At 43.5% G+C, this 20,269-nt stretch overlaps 1 protein-coding gene across 5 annotated transcripts; it reads right to left on the reverse strand.

Annotated features, from left to right (window-relative positions):
* Positions 1-10,362: 10,362 nt before the first annotated feature.
* Positions 10,363-20,004, reverse strand: LOC124348844 (F-BAR domain only protein 2-like). 5 transcript variants are annotated; one of them, XM_046799179.1, is made up of 21 exons: positions 19,851-20,004; positions 19,546-19,637; positions 18,989-19,301; positions 18,698-18,919; positions 18,532-18,630; positions 18,243-18,468; positions 17,665-17,859; positions 16,597-16,815; positions 15,094-15,174; positions 13,630-14,049; positions 13,365-13,501; positions 13,218-13,270; positions 12,969-13,135; positions 12,752-12,906; positions 12,450-12,573; positions 12,198-12,372; positions 11,952-12,113; positions 11,753-11,876; positions 11,395-11,603; positions 11,036-11,265; positions 10,363-10,944 (listed from the first exon to the last, which is right to left on the reverse strand). In XM_046799179.1, the coding sequence occupies exons 1-21, from the start codon at positions 19,878-19,880 to the stop codon at positions 10,859-10,861; spliced, it is 3,519 nt and encodes a 1,172-aa protein (XP_046655135.1). In that variant the 5' UTR covers positions 19,881-20,004; the 3' UTR covers positions 10,363-10,858. The 5 variants fall into 5 exon arrangements, with proteins under 5 accessions (XP_046655135.1, XP_046655134.1, XP_046655136.1 ...); XM_046799178.1 differs by having other exon boundaries at positions 12,752-12,909; XM_046799180.1 differs by lacking the exon at positions 15,094-15,174 and having other exon boundaries at positions 12,752-12,909.
* Between the last annotated feature and the right edge of the window lie 265 nt (positions 20,005-20,269).

Consider the following 20,269-nt stretch of genomic DNA (forward strand, 5'->3'; position numbering starts at 1 on the left):
AAATCGCTCCGATGTTGTCGATTGCGTGGATGTGTCGTCGTCGTCGTCGGTTGTGGTTCGTTCGTTTGTATTTCGGGACCCCCGTCACGCAAAGTGGATCGTGCCGTTGAGGGTCTGCTTCACGCACAAACGTCAATCGATATCATCTATGCGTTTATGTGTGTAGTCTATGGGATATGTACAGCCCGGCAAAGAGAGAAACGGGAGCGGTCGGTGGTGGGTGAATCACAAAGGGACTCGGGCTATTAAATCCTGGGCTATATTGCAAGTTTCAGGCTATAAAATCCACTTGACGAGGAGTGCTCCATCCGGATGCTATACTATACCAGAAGCGACATAGAGCGTACACACAGCATGCATATAGGCAGTGTATACTTAATAGATGAAAAAGAGTTTAGTCGCGTTTGAATGCCATATCTTTCATTACTTATGTACCCAGCAACGTCAAAAAAGACTTTTCTCTTTTTCTCTCTCTCTTGGAGTCGCTCCGACGGCTGCAGCGAATGATTGCATGTACATTGAGTTAGGCTGTATTAGATGGGCATAAATAGAGCCGTGATGAGGGATCGCTAGGAACCCTGTTGTTCACAGAAAAAACGAACAGAGTGCCTAATGCACTTACATAACGCCAGCCAGCAACGTAATGGAGCTTGGATCGAGCTGGCACTCTCAAAAAGAGACCCATCCGGCTGTAATATATATATTTTTTTATTAGGCTTTTGTGTGTGCTGTTGTAACAGAACTGGCCATGACTGGAATTCGTTTTGACGTCATTCGATTATGGCCAACGTTTCATGATGTACTAGGAGAATTAAGCCGCTTATTCTGCCTTGGCTATTATTGATAGTAAAACTGTATATGTCATAGAAGTCTACTTATTTCGGGTCAGACTTGACAAGTCCCTCTTTTTTCTTAGACTAACAGGCAAAAGACAATTGAATCTTTCGGCATTTTCATAGCTGATTTAAATTTGATTTCTAGGATAAGGGGTGGGGGATCGAATCATTAAACTAAATTATAGTTCTCATCTTCTCTTTTAGTTTTATCGATCCTGAACAGAGTGTGTAGGCAACGGTGGGGTGTGTATAAGCCTAGCCCACACACGCACAGATGAGCTGGGTCTCAATATGGAGGAGGAATCGATTGACTTTTTTGTTGTTTCATCCTGGCGTTACGACTCACGAATCGGTTCCACTTGGCGGATGGCGGTCCCCCCTTTTTCCCATACACAACAGACGAACGCGTCCTTTCCATTTTCTTCCCGTACATCCCAAGAGATGCGCTAGAAAAAACGATAAATGGTTGTAGGTAGCATTATAACTGCCACAATATTACGGCAGTAATATTGTTTATTGATACATTCCAGAGGGGACCCATCGGAAGTTCAAAAAATACGAGTGGGAGCATAAATAGCACATACATGCAGCTAACGCATTTTCGGAACAGGAAGGAAATGATCGATATGGAGCCTCGTCTGTTTACAAAAGAACTGCACGTTACCGGCTATATAAGGACAATATAAGCTCGTCATTATAATCGAACGCATTTCCTCTACCTCCCCTCCCCCCCCCCCCAGGCCCAAAAATAAAATGTTGCACATAATGCTCTAAATCATCATCATCATCATTATTTGGCTGTAAAAAGGATTATTATTGCTATCGGGGCGGTGGGGGAAAGTGATGGTCACAAGATGTGAAACATGAACGGCCGGTACAGTACTACTAACGTCTTTTCTTTTTCTCTGGTTTTTAATGGCGCAATACATCACACAAACTGTCCCCCGCGCCGCTTTTTCTCATCCGATCCCGAGCTGTTTCGTTCCACGTAATATCGCACAGACCCAATTTCGCCGCACTGACGGTGACGAAATGCTACAATGTGTAACATAGTTCCGTATATATCGCGGCCCACCGGATGATGTATACTGCATCGCGCACAAAATACAAAAAGCCCCAGCTGAAAAAAATGTGTTTTATGCGCACGTTAGAATATGTATGTACACAAGGAAACTCCGTTCCATCTTTCTCTTTTTTTTTGGGGGGGGGGGGGGGGGGCGATCCGACGCTCTTTTTTTTTCCGGTGAGACGCGAATTCCGCAGGATCATCAGCGTGAGCGAACGGCAACTGGCGTGCGGTATTATATGAGAGTCTTGCCTGAGCGACAACAAAAGTTCTTTTGCATGCTTTTGGTCGTACCCCCTACCCCCTTATTGAAGCAGAAAAAAGCGGTGGGGGAAAAAAATGTCCAACGAGGCGCAATATTTCGCCATTTTTTATCTGAAAAAGAAAAAAAAACAAAACAAAAGATGCGACGTGAATCGCAATAGATGTGACGTTCTTTATAGGCGAGTCTCTCTCCCCCTCGATCGATGTGAACAGTACACACTTGAATGTACCTACTGTACAATGAGAACACTAGCTGGATACAATATGTATGCATGATGTTAGTCGATGCATGCGGGATTACGTGCTAATAAGGAGGAGCGTGGGAGGAGAAAGACAGACAGAGAGACACTGCAGCAACAATGTACTAATGTAGGGCGACGAGGCCACCGCAAGGTTTCGCCCTTTTTAATCGTGGAAATATTATCCGGACATGACAAATGTGGGAGTTTTGGCTTGAGGGGTCGGATGTTTGTACACATCGCTTTTTTTCTCCGACTAGACGAAGAGTCAATATTGACTCGGAGCATCTTGGGATCGATATGATAACAAGCTTGCCAGCAGCCAGCGATGCTAATTACTCTGCAAAACATATAACAGTCACCAACAAAGGAGTGAGACAGCTAGCTCGCTTATAATGTCGAGTGGGAATTATTATGACAAAGGGCAAAGGCAAAATGTATTCCAGCGGTCGTCGCCCGTTATGCTCATTAACTATTCACCAAAATAATTTCCGTACTAGCCTATACTAGTCCCCCCCGGTTATCTGACGTTGAATTCAATTTTCTTTTGATGTCAAAACAAAAAGCAACCGGCTTAAAGTTTTGCGCTTGATATCTCCCAATCCCAGGGTACAGGGTCCGAACATTCGCTCTAATAAGCTGTAAACTTTTGATGGCAGATCTACTGAAGTCCGACCTTGGTGAGTTGTGCTATGCTTCGTAAAGTTCACCAGCTATTGAACTGTAAAAAAATCTACCGGAGAAATAATTCAAGCGAGCCGGGTACGAGGTAGGCACGAAAAATCTTGACAGAACCAGCAATAGCACAATAACACATTCGTCTAGAAGCCCAACTTTCCTCTTAGTTGGCTTCGAGTAACTGTCAGTTTTGTAGCGAGCGAGAGAGTAGCCTAGTCTCTCCAGCAGCGCCGTGTTATTTCATAATCAAATATTAGACGAAGAGAGATATATCACATGCACCGAAACTAAGTCTTTGTCAACAACTTTTGGGGATTCAATTAGATACCAGTACATATATAAGCCCAATAGCCTTTATGCTCGACGCCAATCGCCAGCAACAACCAGGTCCATCGGTGGAATTGCACACGCAACTTATTCGAGACATTTCCCCATCGAAACTTTGGTTTTGGTTTTCTTCTCGGAAACTCTACGCCGCAATAAACGGAAAACTCTAATCATTCAAACTTATTTATTATTATTATTTTTTTTTTCATTCACGCAGTTCTAAACCAGCACAGCTGTCTGGCCCATTCGCAAGCCCATTCGTGAGATAATTCGTTGCGGTTAAACCGAGGCGGGGAAAACAGAAAATTCCGAAGCAGAGATTTCTTAGAGCACTTTGTTGAAATCCAATTCGTGCCACAACTCCAACTCTCACGTTGGGACGTGTCCGTTTAAGAGTATACGTGACGAATGGCAAGAAAAAGAGAAAGAAACGAGTGGGGGATGGCCATTGTGAGCGGTCGTTGCGTCAAGCTCGACTTTCGGAATAAACGATCCAATTAACTCTGACGCCGTGAATGTGCTTCATTTTCAGTCGACGAAATCGTACCCGAATAAGAGTAGTGATCGCTCTCTCCGTTCAAATAAAAATCCACGCTTGAAAGAAATGCGAGAGAGAGAGATAGAAGAGCCCGGCAATAAACAACCCCCCGAAGAAGAAAAAAGAATCAACTTGGCAAACTGTGTGTGTGTGTATATAAGAAGAAGAAGAAGACAACGCGGAATTGAAATGGAGCCAGTCAAAAAGCGAGGGCAAAGTCTTCAATCCCCCGCGTTCACTCCCGACAGCTGCACGATACAGCGACAAAGGAAAACAACTCACGGAAATAAGAGATCTCGTCCTCCCGGGAAGAGAAGGTGCTCCTTTTTTTTAAGGGGTCCGACGTCAAGGGGGTCACAAGAAAATTGAAGGGACGAAGAGATCAATCGTCCGTTTTAACATGGACTCAATAACATCAGTTCCGTGCTTGCAGTCCGAAATAATAAAATCACTTTGGTGTTCCAAAAAAATATAGATCTAACTGAATATTCGGGACAACCGGCTAGTGTTATTGAGAGATGGAACTGTACAAAGGCAACTGAAGGGGGGGATAGAAAAAGAGGTGGGACGCACACATACTGAGCCGGCGGCCAGCCGGGCCAGAATAAAAAGAGGCAGGTCAGCGTTTGGCTTCGGATAACATCGTCGGGTCTCCCTCAGATCAATATGCGTAAAGGGCGTGCCCAGCTGGTCGATTCTTTTCGCTCTGTCAAACCGAATCAACAAAAGATATTTTTTTTATTTTTACTTTTTTTTAGTTTGTCTCCTTCGTCTACTTTTCTTCTTCATTTTCTCAAGATTCCATTTCTTGCCAAAAAAAATGTGTTTCTACATCTTTAGTAATAATATTTCGGGCCAATTCTTCTGAAACTTGGGATATTCAATCGAGGATCAATTTCGGCGAAATGAAAGGACACGGACCGACGGTGAATGAATTGGCTTTGCAATAAGGATTCACAACATGGAGATTTAATAAGATCTTGTACAGCCAGGGTCCGAGCTGTGTTATTCCTTGTTCTTCGGGCCGACACACACACCACAGGCTGCGCAATCTGGGCCGTCGGACAAGTCAATGCAAGCCTTTGTAACATGTCTCGGTGTTTTTCGGAGATAAAGAGATGACGCACGGCTTATAAACGGTAAGTGAATCGAGCCTAGATGAAAGGGCCGGCGAGGAGGAGGACGATATAGTCTAAATAGGAGCACACGAAAATTCTGGCCACGTTCCGCCACTCACGACGGCTCAGGGAGTGAAAGAGAGAGTTTCCGAGAGTTTCTCCCACAAAACAACAAACGCCGATGCCACGGGTCTCTGTGGCAGTTTGTTCGGCAAACAAGAGCCGCCAAGAGCCGCCGAGCTGTCCTCTCCATTCTCTTCCGGACTCTGTGTGTTGCTACGTGTACTAGTGTGTCAACAGGAAAGTTGCCCAATTCCGGGCAACGGCCAGGGAATCTTATCCGTTCGCCATACATACCCCCTATCCAGCCAAAAAAAAAGGACTGGTCATATAATCCGGATGGAGCGAGCAAGTTGCTCCTCCGTATCTCGGTCAGTGCGGCGGGCCATTCAAAACTATAAATTCGGATCTCTGACAGCCGGAAGTTGCAGTGAAAGAGGACAACTACTAGTTACCATGGTACTACCAGTTCAAAGATGATGATGATCGATAATTCAAACTCTCGTCATCCGCCCAGGGTGAGTTGGAGAGGACGTTAATATCTTCCGCCTGTTACAATGCCATCATTCTCAACTTTGCTACAGTTTTCGGCGGAGGAAGACCGGGACGCGGACACTTTGGATTTCGGCGGACGTATTACAAGAACGTGCGTCATGCGAGCTGGTAAAATTCTGTAGCCGGTCTTCGAGTTAGGTGTGAACGAACCGACATCGACGCCATGAATGACAATGAGATATGCTAAGGAGCTTTCCTTTATACACGACGAAGACGAGAGATTATTTGAGCAGGTCATTACCGATTGGCCCATCATAATCTCTTCTCTGATCCACGGTTGAAATCTAAGACGTCAAAGTTGAACGAGTACGAAAATATTCGCCATTTGTTTTGATTTTTTATTTTTTTGAAATTTTTTAATTTGAAAAATCGGCAGGAATTTGCATTTTGCTCGAAATGAAGAAATTCCTCGGACAATGATGGCGGATTCTTTGGAAAATGTTTTAATGATTAGCGTTTCTTCCTCGACGCCGTTGTTCGTCACTCACAATAAGAAACCCAGCGTCTGGATGAGACAATAGGGACGACGCCATGACGAATCCTTGGATGCAGTTTCTGCTAATGAATTCCTTTTTTTTCTCCTCTTTTTTTTTTTTCGCCTGAGAAATTTTCGCCATTTCATTTGGATCGGGATCGATATCCAGTGTGAAGTTGGGCGTGATACCCAAGACACAAAAGGATGAAATTCAGACGCCGATTTCAGGTGATGATTGGCACCAAGTCACAACAACGGGCTCCGCTTTCAGCGCGTTACACATGACTATTTCAGCACACCAGAAGAAATGTTTTCCCCCCTTTTTTTTATTTTTTGTTTGATTTGTAGAAACCGAGCTGGATGGATTACAATTTTTCATCGCAGTGCAAACAATTGAAGCGGGAAAAAAAGGAAAGACCCGCGCGGATCTCTCTCTCTCTCTTTTTCCATCGCTCTGAAGACTCGTTAACGAACAGTGCAGCCAAGAGGATTGTTGAGTGGTTTTTATCGACCGAATGAAGGGTAGCTGCTGGTCTATGGTAGCAGCAACAAAAAGTCAGGGAAAGAATAGAAAAAAAGGAGAGTAACCCACGGAAAATAAAATACCGATATTTGTGACGACTCTCTCCCTTACGCGTGTTTAATGGCTTTTTGCACAGTGCTCGGAACGCCATCCATGTAACGGTGACGCATTATTGATAAACAAAGTTTCAGACAAGATTCCCATGCATGTCTTTTTTGGCACGAGGCCTCCTTGTGTCTTGTGAATGATGTTTGTTGTAGCCTATTCACTGGTTTGGCGCAGAGAATATAGTCACTGGCGGATAAAGTAAAAAACAAAAATAGTAAGATGGAAAAAAATAAAATAATAAAATAACTTTCTCTCTCTCTGGCTATAGCGATCGGTTGTAGTAAGTACTGTATACTCTCTCTGGTATGTAGCATGGATAGTGTGCTTTTCACGCTCCCGTCAACCACCCTCCCCCTCCATCGCCCAACCCGCCCTTTCCCATTTCTACGTATATACCCCCGGTCGCCGCTCTCTCCTTTCGGGAGCTCTGCTCAACGCAAGCGACGATCAATACGAGGTGGTTCCATCCATAGTGCACACACACACACACACACACACAGATATATATATATATATAAGTATATCTCTCTAAATGTATACAAGAGAGTTATTCTATATGCGTGCACGAAAAAAGAAAGTCTCAAAGTTAACGTAATACTTGGAAACAAAAACAGCGAAAAGGAAAAATATAAGCCAAAATCTAATATTTAGTCAGATAACCTTTTTCCTTATACAAGAAAAAAAAAACAGCTCTCGTTTACTAAATTGGTAAAAACTCTCGTCCCTGTGAGAACAAAAAATAAAAGGAAAGAAAACTTTGTATTCTATATTTTAGATGTTGATATTATATATGTCTCCGCTTCACAATCTTTCCTCCTCTCTACTATTGTAGTTTCACATCCGGAGTACCCTGTGCTGCTGCGTTGTTAGTGCAACCGATTCCGAACCATTTTTGTCTTCTTCTTTTGGGGAGTTGGAAGCCTGCTGGTCTCTTCTTGACTCGATCACGACTTTTGAATCCTCCCCACACTCCTCCTCCTCCGCCCCATTTTCCTCGTGGATGCATCCCAAAGTGGTGGAAGGACGTTGCAGAGCAAGTCGAGCGGGACTACAACTACTATACTACTATACTACTCGCCCTGCACGATACTCTGTTACATGACTACAAGTCCTTCGCCTCTTCCACCCTTCTGAAACTTTCTTGTTCGATCTAACTAATCAAATGTCGCCGGCTGGTGGGCGGATCAGGATCAAGTGAAATATATGAAAAGCTGTCAACTTGGGGTTAGGATATATATATAAAAAACAAACTTTTGCCTTTATATTATAACAAATGTAGATTTCAAATGAGGTAAGCCTTAAAGAAACCAAACAGCAATTTCCTGCCTTTATCGTGGAATTCTATCATAAATAAATAAATTTCCCCCACCAAAATAACGGATGCGGGGTGCAAGAAGAAGAAAAAGAGAAAAGAAAAAGATGTTTGATCAGCAGTTTCATTTGTTACGTCGCTATATCCGACGCAAAGAGGGTCGACCAAAGTCACACACAACTGTTCGTTTGCGTTATTGGCTCGACAAACAAGAGGTCGAAATAAACGAAGAGCGGAAAAATGTATCGAGTCCAAACGAATTGAAAGTCAACAAATAAAAAACTTTTGTGGCGATGCGAAAATTGCCCGAAACAACCCCACGAGCATATCAATTCTTTTTCTTTATTCCCGTTTATATATAAAAATAAATAAGGAGGGAGGAGTGTAAATCATGGTCGTTACTCACACCCGCAGCAACCGACAAGAACCCAAAATCAATACGGATTAAGTCCTACACACAGGGCAACTCACAGCAAATAAGTTTGACAAGAAAAAAGGGGGGGGGGGAAGAAAGCCGCACACAAACGCAAACATCGAACGAAATTCCGCGGCTCCGGAACAACACACTGTCTTTTGTGGTATCAATAAAAAAAAAGGCTCATGTGCTTTTTTCACATAATATCTGCTATAAATAACCGGACAAACACAAAGAGAGTCGATCTCAAAGCAAACGGCCAACGACGTGACATTTTACACACCAAATGTCGGGTTGATCCGATAAGAACAAATGGAAACTAACCTTTTTCCTTCCTGTGTCTGCGACTAGATCTCTCACTCTTCTTGGTTGGGTTGCTAGTGGTAACGGTCGTGCAATAAAAAGGAAATGAATTCAGATGCTTCTGCTGCTACTGCTTGCTCAGCTCACTCTCGATGTTCGTCTGCCAACCGCCAGTAAAATATCGGCGCGGTTGAGTCAAGTCGCCCGTCGGTTTCGTCCGACTGTCTAGTCGAAGAAGAGAAGACGAATCGCGTGAGTGTGTGTATGTATGTGTCCACGTCAGACGCACACACACAGACACACAGGCACAACTATACTCAGCGCTCGTCACAAACAGGCACACGTAGACGACACTGTTTGCGACACCAACTAAACAAACACGAGCACACACGTTAGTCGAAACGAATTCAACGAATGCCGACGACACTCGTCGAACTATTTTCGAGCTAGACGTTCCGTTTTTCGTCCATTCACGTTGCTGCTTTTGCAAACGAGTCAAAAAGGCACTTTAGTTGTTGCTGTTGTCGACGATTTTCTCTCTCTTTTCGGTCAAACAACCCAAACAACAGCAGCTGCCTGAACTGTGAATGGGGCAGGCGTGTGTGTAGTAACCCCGTTCGGGTGAATCAAGTCCGAGCGACTGACGAACTCGGGTCCGCTATCTATGATGGCTGCCGACCGACCGACCGACAAAAACGGCTGGGCCAAACGATGTTGACGCATCTGCTGCGCCGCTCGTGTCACACAGCGCACAGAAGGAGAGAGAGAAAAATATCGGGGGCCATGTCGACGACCAGACGCGCAAGTCTCTTTTCTATCTCTTCCCTCAGCGACGGATGCGCGCGCACAAACGGGCATGGCCGGGCACAACTATTTTGTCACCCTTCCCTACATGTAGCGAGCCATCTGTGGTCCCGATCTTACAACTGAAAAAAAGGAAACAAAAACAAAAAAAAAAAACAGAAAATAAAACAAAAATTGACGTAACAGCTTGTGTCCTTGGCTTGATATCGCCACTTAACCACGTCCGTTGCACCCGTGCCTTGCGATACGAGAAGAAAACAATTCCAGTCCTGCACAACCCTCCTTCTTTCCGCATTTTCTTTTCGTCCACACGACCATTTCGTGACCATCAACGACTATTTCTCTTTTGCAATGACAGTGTGCCAAAGCTTTATCTATCTGGGCCGCACTCTTCACGTTACAGACACTGTCGTCCGTCCTTTTGTATATATTTCTCCTCGACGAATACTTCTTCTTCTTTCGGAGAAAAGACGTCGCATCGGCCCCCTCCATCTTTCTTGTTTCCTTCATAATGGAGAAGCACTAGCGAGAAACAAAAACCGCAGTGGTATAGACAATCAACACATTGTGCGTGCACAAACTCGGTGAGTGGGATGGGATCAGACTGCGGCCGGAATATCTAAAAAGAAAAAGAGGTAGAAACATCCAAACGTGACACGTTCGCCATCGACACAAATAGCAATCACCATGTACTCAAATTCGGTCTTTAGATGTACGTATATATATAGAACGGATTGGCAGTTTATTTACAAAAATAAGTATATTTTTTGTTTGTTTTGTAGTTTGTATCGTATTATGACCCAAAAAATTAAGAAGAAACAGGAAACGAGGGAAAAAGGGGCAAATATAAGAAGATAAAGTGATGTCTTGCCCTTTTCAAGGTAAGGCAGCTTTACATGTAACAATTTTTTTTTTTCAACGTGCAAATCGGTTGGTTTGCTGCTATTGCTGCTGAACAAGACAACAAATGGTTTGACCCATTACTTATTAATTATTATTATTAATCAATATTTTTTTTTTGTTGGTTTAAAAATTTGGATGTGAGGGAGGGGAGGAAGAGCGTCGAGAGTTTGGGGGGTTACCGATTTTTTGTTTTGTTTTTTCTATTTTTTTTTTTTAAAGGTATGTATACAGTAGAATATGTGTGTCTAAAAGAGAAGATTCCTTCCAATTCGATTAGATGCGAGTTTTGGTTACCCTTCGTGACTTTGCTTCAATCAGGTTCTAAGAATTTATTTCAGCATTCGGTGGAAGTCGGGCCCGGCGGTGCCGCGTAACGATTGTTCTGCAGAGCTGAAGCCTCAGCTTCGCACAGATATTTACCTTTAAAAAAATAGGAAATGAATTCAAATAAGACCGAGAGTGGATCAATGACTTAAAAAGACAAAAAAACAAGACGAAAATGTCAACTCACCGGCGACGAAACGTCTTTTGACCAAGGATGTCCGGTAGCCCGTCGAGACTAAATCCATTTCAGCGCCAGACATGGTCGAGCCGTCGCAACCAAAGTGAGCAGTGATTGTCGTCGGGCTGCCCGAACTGCCGCTGACGTTGAAACGGGCTCGTATTGAGCCCATGTTGGCACCATCCGCTTCCAGCGACATTTCCGGTAGCTTCCAAAGAGCGCGATTACTATTTCCCATCCTGCACGTGTGTGGATCAGAGAATTTCCAGCCATGAAATCAACGTAATCCAATCAGTTGACGAACGGGGGTAGTAATAGGGGAAAAAACAAAAATAATACAAATAAAACAAAAAAAACATTCAACTTGCCATTCTCCTTGCGGTTTGGCTTGCATCGACGTCACAGCTCCTTCGATCGGTACGGAAATCATGAGATTGCGCAGCGGAGCCGGCGTTACTTGGGCGTGGGCGTTGAATTTGTAGTCCAAACGTACGTCCGTTTGCGACGGCTCGCACTTCCAATAGGCCACCAAGTGCAACGGCGCTGAGCCTGTGCCACTCTGAGCCTTCACTTGATACTAAATCATTTCCAAAGGGAAGCACAAAAAGAGAGAGAGAGAGTCGTCAATATTAAATACGTTTTAAAAAGAGAAAAGTCTATTGAAATTGCAGTCAGGAGAGAGTTTACCCCGACCCCCCCCCCCTCTACTCTTTCATGTTTGTGTACCTTGAGGATATCCACATTGAAGTAGGACGCCGAAGGATTTTGTTCGGCTTGCCGTTTGAGAAGCAAAGTTAACTGTGGCATGTTGAAATGGAACACTGGCTCGACGCTCATCAGATCTTGTTCCCTGAGGGCGAGCCAAAGGAACAAAGGATTAGAGGGATCGATTTAGATAGCAAGGAAGTTTGCAACGGATACTCACATGTTGAGCACTTGTTTGTTGGGAACAACGTTCTCCAGATTTTGATAATTACGAATTCGGAATGATATGGGCGGTATGTTATGATTAGGCTGTGCATTGATCAACTGGACCAAACCAGCTGGAAATGAGAGCATCATGTCGCCGCTGATCCGGACTTGGCATCTGCGAATGAAATTGGTTTAATTCAATTCGTTGCTCATTTCAAATTGCTAAGACAGAGAGCTCAAAAATAACGATCCTATTTACCTCGCCTCGTCGGTTCCGCGGAACAGGGCGTGAACAACCTCTTGGAATGCAACTGCAAGTGGGATACTGTCGACAGCTCCTGCACTTCCCGTCGAAGGCATGCTGACGGTTAACGGCGACGGACCAGCCGATCTCGATCCCGGTCGGCTCAGTGACGTCGGCGAGGTCGATACACCTGGAAATGAGTTTAAGTCGATCAAACAAGATGAAACGATCGCCCCTTTTTTTTCATTTCATCCATCAATCACTCACCAGATCTAAAGTCGAGGCTCAGAACGGAATCAGCTCGCGCTATGTTAGTTGAATATGTGTTGGCACTAGGAGCTGGCGACGACTGGAGTGTGAGAGGACTGGCGGCTGCCAAACGAGCAGTGGTCTGTTTTTATATAAAGACACACAAGATTAATCCAGTGACACTGCATTACATGGTATTCTACTCTCTCTCTCTCATTTCTAGAGGATCAACGGGAATCTTTCATCAGTCCTTCCGACCATGGCAGTCGACAAGCCTTAAGCTTATTTTCTTTTTCCCTCTTTTCCTTTGTTCATTTTACCTCCATTCCTTTGCGAGAAGGCGGGCGTGGGACGGCGATAGTGCCAAGAGTGGGCGTGCTGCCTCGGGAGTTGGGAGCTTGCAACCTTCCCTGTTTAGGAGGTAATGCAGGAACGATTTCGCCCACTTCATCAAACAGATCTTCACCTGCACAGGCTGCTAGTAAATCAATCAATTCATTAAGTGATTTCAGCGTGGGATCGGGAAATGTTTAGTACCAGGTGTGGCCGTATTATGCCGGTTGGAGGGCGAACCCGTTCCAGTGGGTGACATCATGGAACCAAAGGACTGGCCTCCAGCAGCGACAGTGCCGGTCGGGGTAGAAGTGTTGGAATTAGTAGGACTGTGAAATAGGTTTAGACCGACTAGATCGCTACTCGATTTCCTGCGAAACCCCAAAATAGACATCATAAAAAGGAAGATTAAGCGACATATTTTGAGAACTGGTTCCTTTCTTGTCTCCTTACCCCATACTCAGTTGAGATGTCGAATAGGAATCCATGGAAGTGTTCTTTTTAGCCTAACAACGTCACAGCGAGTTGTTCGGAAGACATAAAAGTAGTTTAACAACCAGTTAACTCATTTTAGCAAACTCAAAAAATAAAAAAACTTACGGCAGTGTTGAACATGGAAGTGTTGATATTGAATCCTTCAATGGTCGCTTTCAGTTCATCAACCGTGGCACTTGGCAAATTGGATCCGTTGGTAATGGGTTTGATTTCAACGTGCAATTTTCTCTCCGGCTCGTCATCTGCGGTTGACACAAAAAAGTTAATTTCAATCAATGCAACGGTCTGGAAAGTTTAGCTTTCTGTGTGTGTTTTTATTATTATTAAACCACCGCCTCCCCCATGGAGAAAGAACCACAAATTTAATTACCCGAATCAGCGTCGGAACTCGAGTAGAAACCGCTGGTTTTCTCCGCATTCCACGTTTCATCTCGCGGTCGAATTGTGTAGCCTTCGTCGTCGACTTTAACGGCGCTGTCGGACGCCGTGTCGCCAGTCGAGTACAACGGACTTTCATCCTTGTCTTCGCGGCGCTCTTTTTCACGTCCGAAACTGCTACTATCTTGACCACTGCCGCCGCCGCCGCTACCCACACCTCCTCCAAGAGTGATGTTGCCGCTAGAAACATTGCTTCCTCCACTCACGACGGCGACTCCCGTTGCCGAGCCGGTCAGGTTGGGCTCGCCGTCGCTCTTAATGCTGGATGCATCCGAATCGCGCTTCTTTTTCGACACCTTGTTCTTGTCCTTGTCTTTTTCCTTTCGGCGGTCACGGCGGCTCTTCAAAAACCCTGCCATTGTCGCCATTCGCCGGATGGCAAGCATTCCACCAAAAGAGTGATGACGAGGATGATGATGATGATGAGTCCGCGTAGGGAAACAAAGGGAAACCACAACGGCAACCAACCAACCGATGACAACGATACGAATGTTGAAAGGGCAAATCGAGAAAAAAGGAGGGAAAATAAACAAACAAAAAAAAAAAGATATTAAGAGTCAGATATCAAAGCCCATCACACTTCCGATTCGAGGGCAACGACTCCCTCTTGCACGCGGGACATCCGCCCCAATCTCACTACGCCCCTTCCCACTCGACTGACAAAGAAACAACAAACAGGGATGTGAATTATTCAAAAAACCAAAACCCCAAAAGTTATAAAAAAGAGAGAAAAAAAAGACGATTTCGATGTGTTTTCTTTGTTTTTGTTTACCGTGAGAGAGAACAATAAATAAAAACAACACGGAAACATTCAATGAGATCCTCCTCCCCCCGGTTATCTACCATCGATCTTACCGGATCGATCTGAAATCTAAATGTGCTAGACGTAAACTAGTAGAAAACAAAAGAAGAAGTATAACAACAACGACGGAATGCGACTCACACGACATCGAGAACGCAAAAGAAAAAAACAGGGGCTAGCGGGGAGTAGAAAAACAAATTTTAAATAATAAATCGATAGAAAGCAGGATTGCTGGCTATGCGGAAAAAATCTAAACAATAAAGGGGAAAAAATCTACAAAATAATAATAATAAATAAAGAAACCCAAAGTTCTCTCCCAGTACAAGGAGGAGGAGGAGGATAGAGCATGCGTTTTGAAACGATAGAGAAATACAAGAAATGATTTTTTAAGACTCTCCCGTTCTTTTTTCTCTTTTTTTTTTGTTGAAGAGACAAATTAAATCAATAAAAACAAAAACAGACAAGTGAGTAGAAATATTAAACCGAAAGCATTGTGTTTTGTTTTGTTTGTCCGATTGTTTGAATGATTTTTCTTTTGTTTGTTTGAAAAAGTAGAAAGAAATAAAATAAAGAGATAGAGGGAGCAAGTTTCACCTGCAGTCCAAGAAGCGATCCCCAATCCGGAGATGGAAGTATTGGCGGAGGACGATGTGGAAGAGCGAGGAGGCGATTCGTCTGTGATTTATTTAGAAACAGTTTTTGTTGTTGTTGAACTTTAACAGTTGCAGTTGTTGTGTTGTTTTGAGAAAAAATTCAACAACAACAGAAAAATAATTCACGAAGGAAATAATCTGAGAAAAATAGGCAGCTCAACACCAAACCCATTCCGAGTTATAATAATAATCTGGATGAAAACTGAATTTCAAATTGGCGGTAAAGATAAAAAGGATAAAACACAAATAAAGCATGAAGGGGAGAGGGTATTTTTTTTTTTCAAATCAAAGTACTTAAGTTTAAAATGTGATTATACAAATCCACCATTTTTTCCTCGATCCATGCCATCCAAATTGGCGTTTAAGAATCCGACTTTTTCTCTTCCAGAATTTGTTATTTTTTGTTTGTTTTGACTATGTCGAGCGTAAGGAAGAGCAAGAGGGATATACGAACTAGCTGGTCAGTTTGGAAATTTGAACATCAACACCGGTCCCGTTAATTACTGGGACCTGACGTCATCAATCATGTCACTTCTACGTGAACAACGGAAATGCTGGCTGACTGCAAACATAGAACAAGAATAAGAAACGCGGCAAACGGATCAGCCTCATTGAATCAATAAAGAATGAAAAAAAAATTACGATTTGAAAAATTTAATTAATAAAAAAAAGGAGTAGAGTCGCTGGGAGAGGGTTGAGGGGAGTTCCGCCGAGCTACGTAAAGGAAATTCGTCAACATTGATAGTGTGTAGAACTGAATGTCAGGAAAGAAGAGAGAAGTCTGAAGCGTAGACGCATGAGACGTCAATCACTGGGCATTAGACGGGGAAAAAATCGCAGAGAGCACCGCCGCCATTGTTTTTGGTAAATAGACCAGAAGAAGGATCAGTCAGTTAGAGGGAAAAAAGCCAATCCAAAGAATAATAACACTAATAATAAACAAGCCAAAAACGCAATCACCGCAAGCAATTTGTCGTTCTACATACAAGAAAAAGAAGGATACAAGCAAAATATTGTGCCATGTGTCGCCCAAACCGAATTTCCAAGTTGGGTTTTTTCGCTGATTTGCAACCCCCGAAATCCCAGTCGTCATTCCGCGTGTGCTCGAGTGTATGCGTCATTCACGAGTGGATGCATCGACGAAATTAATTATTCCCTTGCGATTTTGATTAAGTATGTCAATGAAAATCCCTTTGATAGAATCTTTCGATCAGTATTGAGATAAAACATCCACTCGTCTTTGCTGCTGCCACTCGAAAATGGTACAAGAAGTGAGAGTGCCCCCGCGTTCTCCTGTCAGAAATTAGAGTGCGCAAGTTGTCACGCCATGACGTCTAAAGAAAGGAGAAGAGGCAGCAAGTGCATTTTGACGTGATTTTTGCTGGCGGGTGCGTGAAACAACAAGATGAGCGAGGAGAGACAGAAGAAAGTCGGAGAAAATTACATTTCGAGCCCCGCAAAGAGTTCCTGCTCCAGGATCCGGTGGCTGACTGGTTGGTGGCCGACTCGGCCTCAGTGGGCGTTGCAGGAGCTGATCCGCCCAAGCCCCGCCCGCTGGCGACGCTCACCACGTCCACAGATGGACTCATCGGTTCCTCGGCCGCCGAATCACCTCCTCCCTTGAGCGGACGAACCTTGCCTGATGCCTTCACCTTGCTCTTGCCTGCAAGAACATACACACACACACAACCGCAGACACACGACCGCGTAGCCAAAAAAAACATGCCGTTGTGTTTGGTGTTCAGGAATCAGTCCAATAATAAAAATAAAAAAAAAGAAAGTCACACCGGCACCACGTACACTCACACACATACCCCCATCAAGTGTCCACTCGTTTTCTTTTGCTCTCGCCACGGTGGCGGTTTTCAAAGAGAAACCAAAAGAATCCCGAAATTCCCTTCCAAAAAAAAAGATGGATCAAGAATATGAAATACTAAAAATCAATACAGGCAAGAAGGATATCAAATCGGACAAGGGACAAGTTGACGACAAAACTAAGCAAGGCAAACAAATTTCTAATCGACTCGTGCAACAATTTTGTTTTAAATTACCGATGGACAAAAAAGATTTCCTACTGGCCAATTTTTTTTTTTACCTTGCCACTTGCCGAAAGATCCGGGAAACCCATTTTGTACTGTCGAATAAAATGGAAGGATAATCTAGCCCTTACGAGATTCAAAAGAGAACGAAAGGAGCGATTCTTTTTTTTTTTTAAACCTGAACAATTGTGAAAGAAAAGAGGAAAAGAAAATATAAGAAGAAGGGCGAGCACAAAGTGAAAGAAGCTGTATATGTAATGCATGGGTGCTAGTCGCGCCAGTGTATATACAATAAGGTTTCTGTTGATTGGCGCGGCGAGAGCTCACGAGAAAGGGGGAACGTGTGTCAGTCAATTCTTTTTTTTTTATGCTTTTTTTTCCTTGTTGGAAAATATTTTTGAAAGGAGCAAATAGAAAAAGACTGTATGTGGAAGTGAGAGAGAGAGAGTAGAGAGTGAGTGAGAGGAACCTACCCTGGGCATTTGGGGAGGAAGAGGAGGAGGAGGTGAATAAGTTCAAGAGAGAAGTAGCCCGGCGGGAACCCTGTTTGCCGGCGACTCGACCACCTTCTTCGCTGTCTCGTTTGCTTCGTTTCTCCTTCTTCTCCTCCTTGCTGCTGCTGATGAACGACTTCTTGTTTGACACCTTCTTCCTGGACTCACCTCCATCTTTTTTTTTTAGATTTTCGTAGATGGTTGTTTGGCAATTTTTTTGGATGGATTTAGTGTGTTGGTAAAATTATCAATGGAGTTTTGCGCCAGAGACACACAACACACACACCGACACCGAAAGAAACATCAGTATGATCAAACACGTAGGGGAAAACACATAAATTAAAGAATCAAGCGACGGGCGGGCCGCTTTGTTAAGAACAGACGCCTAGCCTATGCCCAGCGCTTGATTCCAAAGACGGCACAAAGCGCCACTTAGTGTAAACACTCAAAATAAACAATCCACGTACAACAGCGAGAACAGAAAATAAATTGAAATAATAATAATAATAATAATAATAAACAAGCACCAGAGGGAATAACTGATTCGAGGGCCCTACCTTCTCGAACTTTGCCAGTAGTAGACGTGGGCGCTGTCCATTCTTCCAAGTAATCGGGAAGTTGATTCGAAGTATTTGCTCCCAGTTGTTGATCACTGTCCAAGGGGAACTCTTCGAATTCTACAGGTAAAGGTTTTTCCATGCCTGTCATCTTGGACACGACAAACATGTCCATAAGTCGATCGACACTCAAGTCATCCCACTGCTGTCGAAGATCGACGTGAACCTGCATTTTAAAGACAAGTTGTAAGCGGCAGAAAAGCCAAATCCGGAATTAAATTTATTTTACCTGTCCCATAGCTTCATAGTTGTTGCACAAGACATTAACGTAGCTGTTGAGGAAATTTCGCATTTGACTTAGATGACCTTCTTCCACTTCTTGAAAATGCTGCACAAGTTCGAGGAAATGATTAAAAAACAGTTAAGCCTATGCCTCTGGGCTAAATAGAAATTACCCTGCAAGAAACGGTCATTTTTCTTTCGAAATCTTCCCGCATTTGTGCGTATTTTTCAACTAAGTTCCGGTACTCTTCAGCAGCCTTGCGAAATTTGGTGTCGGCACGCTCCAAGTCCTTGTTCGATGTTGAGCCATCTCGGCGCAATTTCGTCAGTTCCCCACCGCGTTGAAAGTATGCCTCTTTTGATCGTTGTAAGGTCACATTGGTTTGATTCAAAAGCTGGACAGAAGAAAAAGAAGGCTGGTTATCACACTGAAGAGGCTTCTTATGAATCACTGTGATTAATACCTGAATAGCTTCAACTGTGTTGCTTTCCGATTCCTTGACAACCTTGTGTTTCCTGGCTAGTTCATCACTGTATTTGCCAACATCTTTAACCATTTCATTTAGCTTTTGAGCCATCTGTAACTGAAGCTGAGCCACTTTTTCACAGGATGTTTTAAGTAATTGCCACAATGGAGTAAATGTACACAGGGGCCCGACGTTTGGAGCTCCATTTGGATTAGTGGTAGCACTATTGGCAGCTGCTATGCTGGTTGACGAGCCACACTGCTTGGCCAATTTACCTAACTGTTTGCTATATGTTTCCTCCAGAGAAGATCTATGTAAAAGATAAAACAAAAAATTATTCAGAATCAAGCTTCCTGTAACCATACAATGGAACGGTAAGAACATCATAACTGTGGGATAATGCTAGAAAACTGCACTATATGTTTGCATAGCCTGATCCCATACACAGTATGGAATATGATTGGTTCATTATGTGCCAAAGTGTCTTACAAATCTAATGTATCAAAACTTTTGTCTAGAATCAGGAGGACATAGTGGTTAAGATTAAAACATACCTTTCTCTGAGGAATTCCGCCAACTCTTTGCTTGCAACGAGGCCATACTTCATGTTATGATACAACACGTCAAATCCACTGTTCCTCTCTCCCTGTAAACAATAAATTATTGGTCAAATTCCACGCCCAAATTCTTCAACGCACTTATGCATTCGGTAGAAATTGACCGAAATTTTTAAGCCTCGGGTTATGCCTCGACAGAGCGTCAACAGGACATTCCCCAATTTGCATTGTTGGGTTACTATAGTGCGTCAGTCGCAAAGAAGCACGCCTTAAACAATGCGTTAAGAGACTCCGTTACTCACCCAGAAATAATCACAGAAATCCACTACCATTTTCACTTTTTGGCCTCGCAGCTTTTTTAAAAAAAGGTTGACGTTCCTTCAAAAAAGCTACTACTACCCACCCCTTTGACTCTACGTTTTTCACTCCCCTCTCTCGGGTGCCTTTTGCTTTGTAACAAATCCGGTCCCACTAAAAGTTTTGGATCGTCGAAATTTTCGGCAGTATGTTCTTCAGCGCCACCTGTGGTCGAAATATTCTAACTCAATGTCATTGGCTCGTTGCTCGACCAAAAAATAAGAAATTAGTTTATCACAAGATGTGTTTGATAAACACGAAATGTTACAAAAAATTTACTCGTTTGATGTTTTACGTTGGCAAGGGCTTAGATTTTCTTAGCAGCACTGATTTCGACGATAAAAAACAAGTAATCGGTTGTGAT

Source organism: Daphnia pulicaria, chromosome 7, assembly GCF_021234035.1.
Source record: "Daphnia pulicaria isolate SC F1-1A chromosome 7, SC_F0-13Bv2, whole genome shotgun sequence".
In the NCBI taxonomy this organism is placed as follows: Eukaryota; Metazoa; Arthropoda; class Branchiopoda; order Diplostraca; family Daphniidae; genus Daphnia; species Daphnia pulicaria.

Excerpts from the sequence above, each read along its gene's own strand:
- LOC124348844 (XM_046799178.1), bottom strand. The coding sequence starts at position 19,880 with ATGGTAGTGGATTTCTGTGATTATTTCTGG. Across the intron at positions 17,860-18,242 it reads TACTGGCAAAGTTCGAGAAG|ATGGAGGTGAGTCCAGGAAG; the intron begins GTAGGGCCCTCG and ends TAAAAAAAAAAG. Across the intron at positions 13,136-13,217 it reads ACATCTCAACTGAGTATGGG|GAAATCGAGTAGCGATCTAG; the intron begins GTAAGGAGACAA and ends GGGGTTTCGCAG.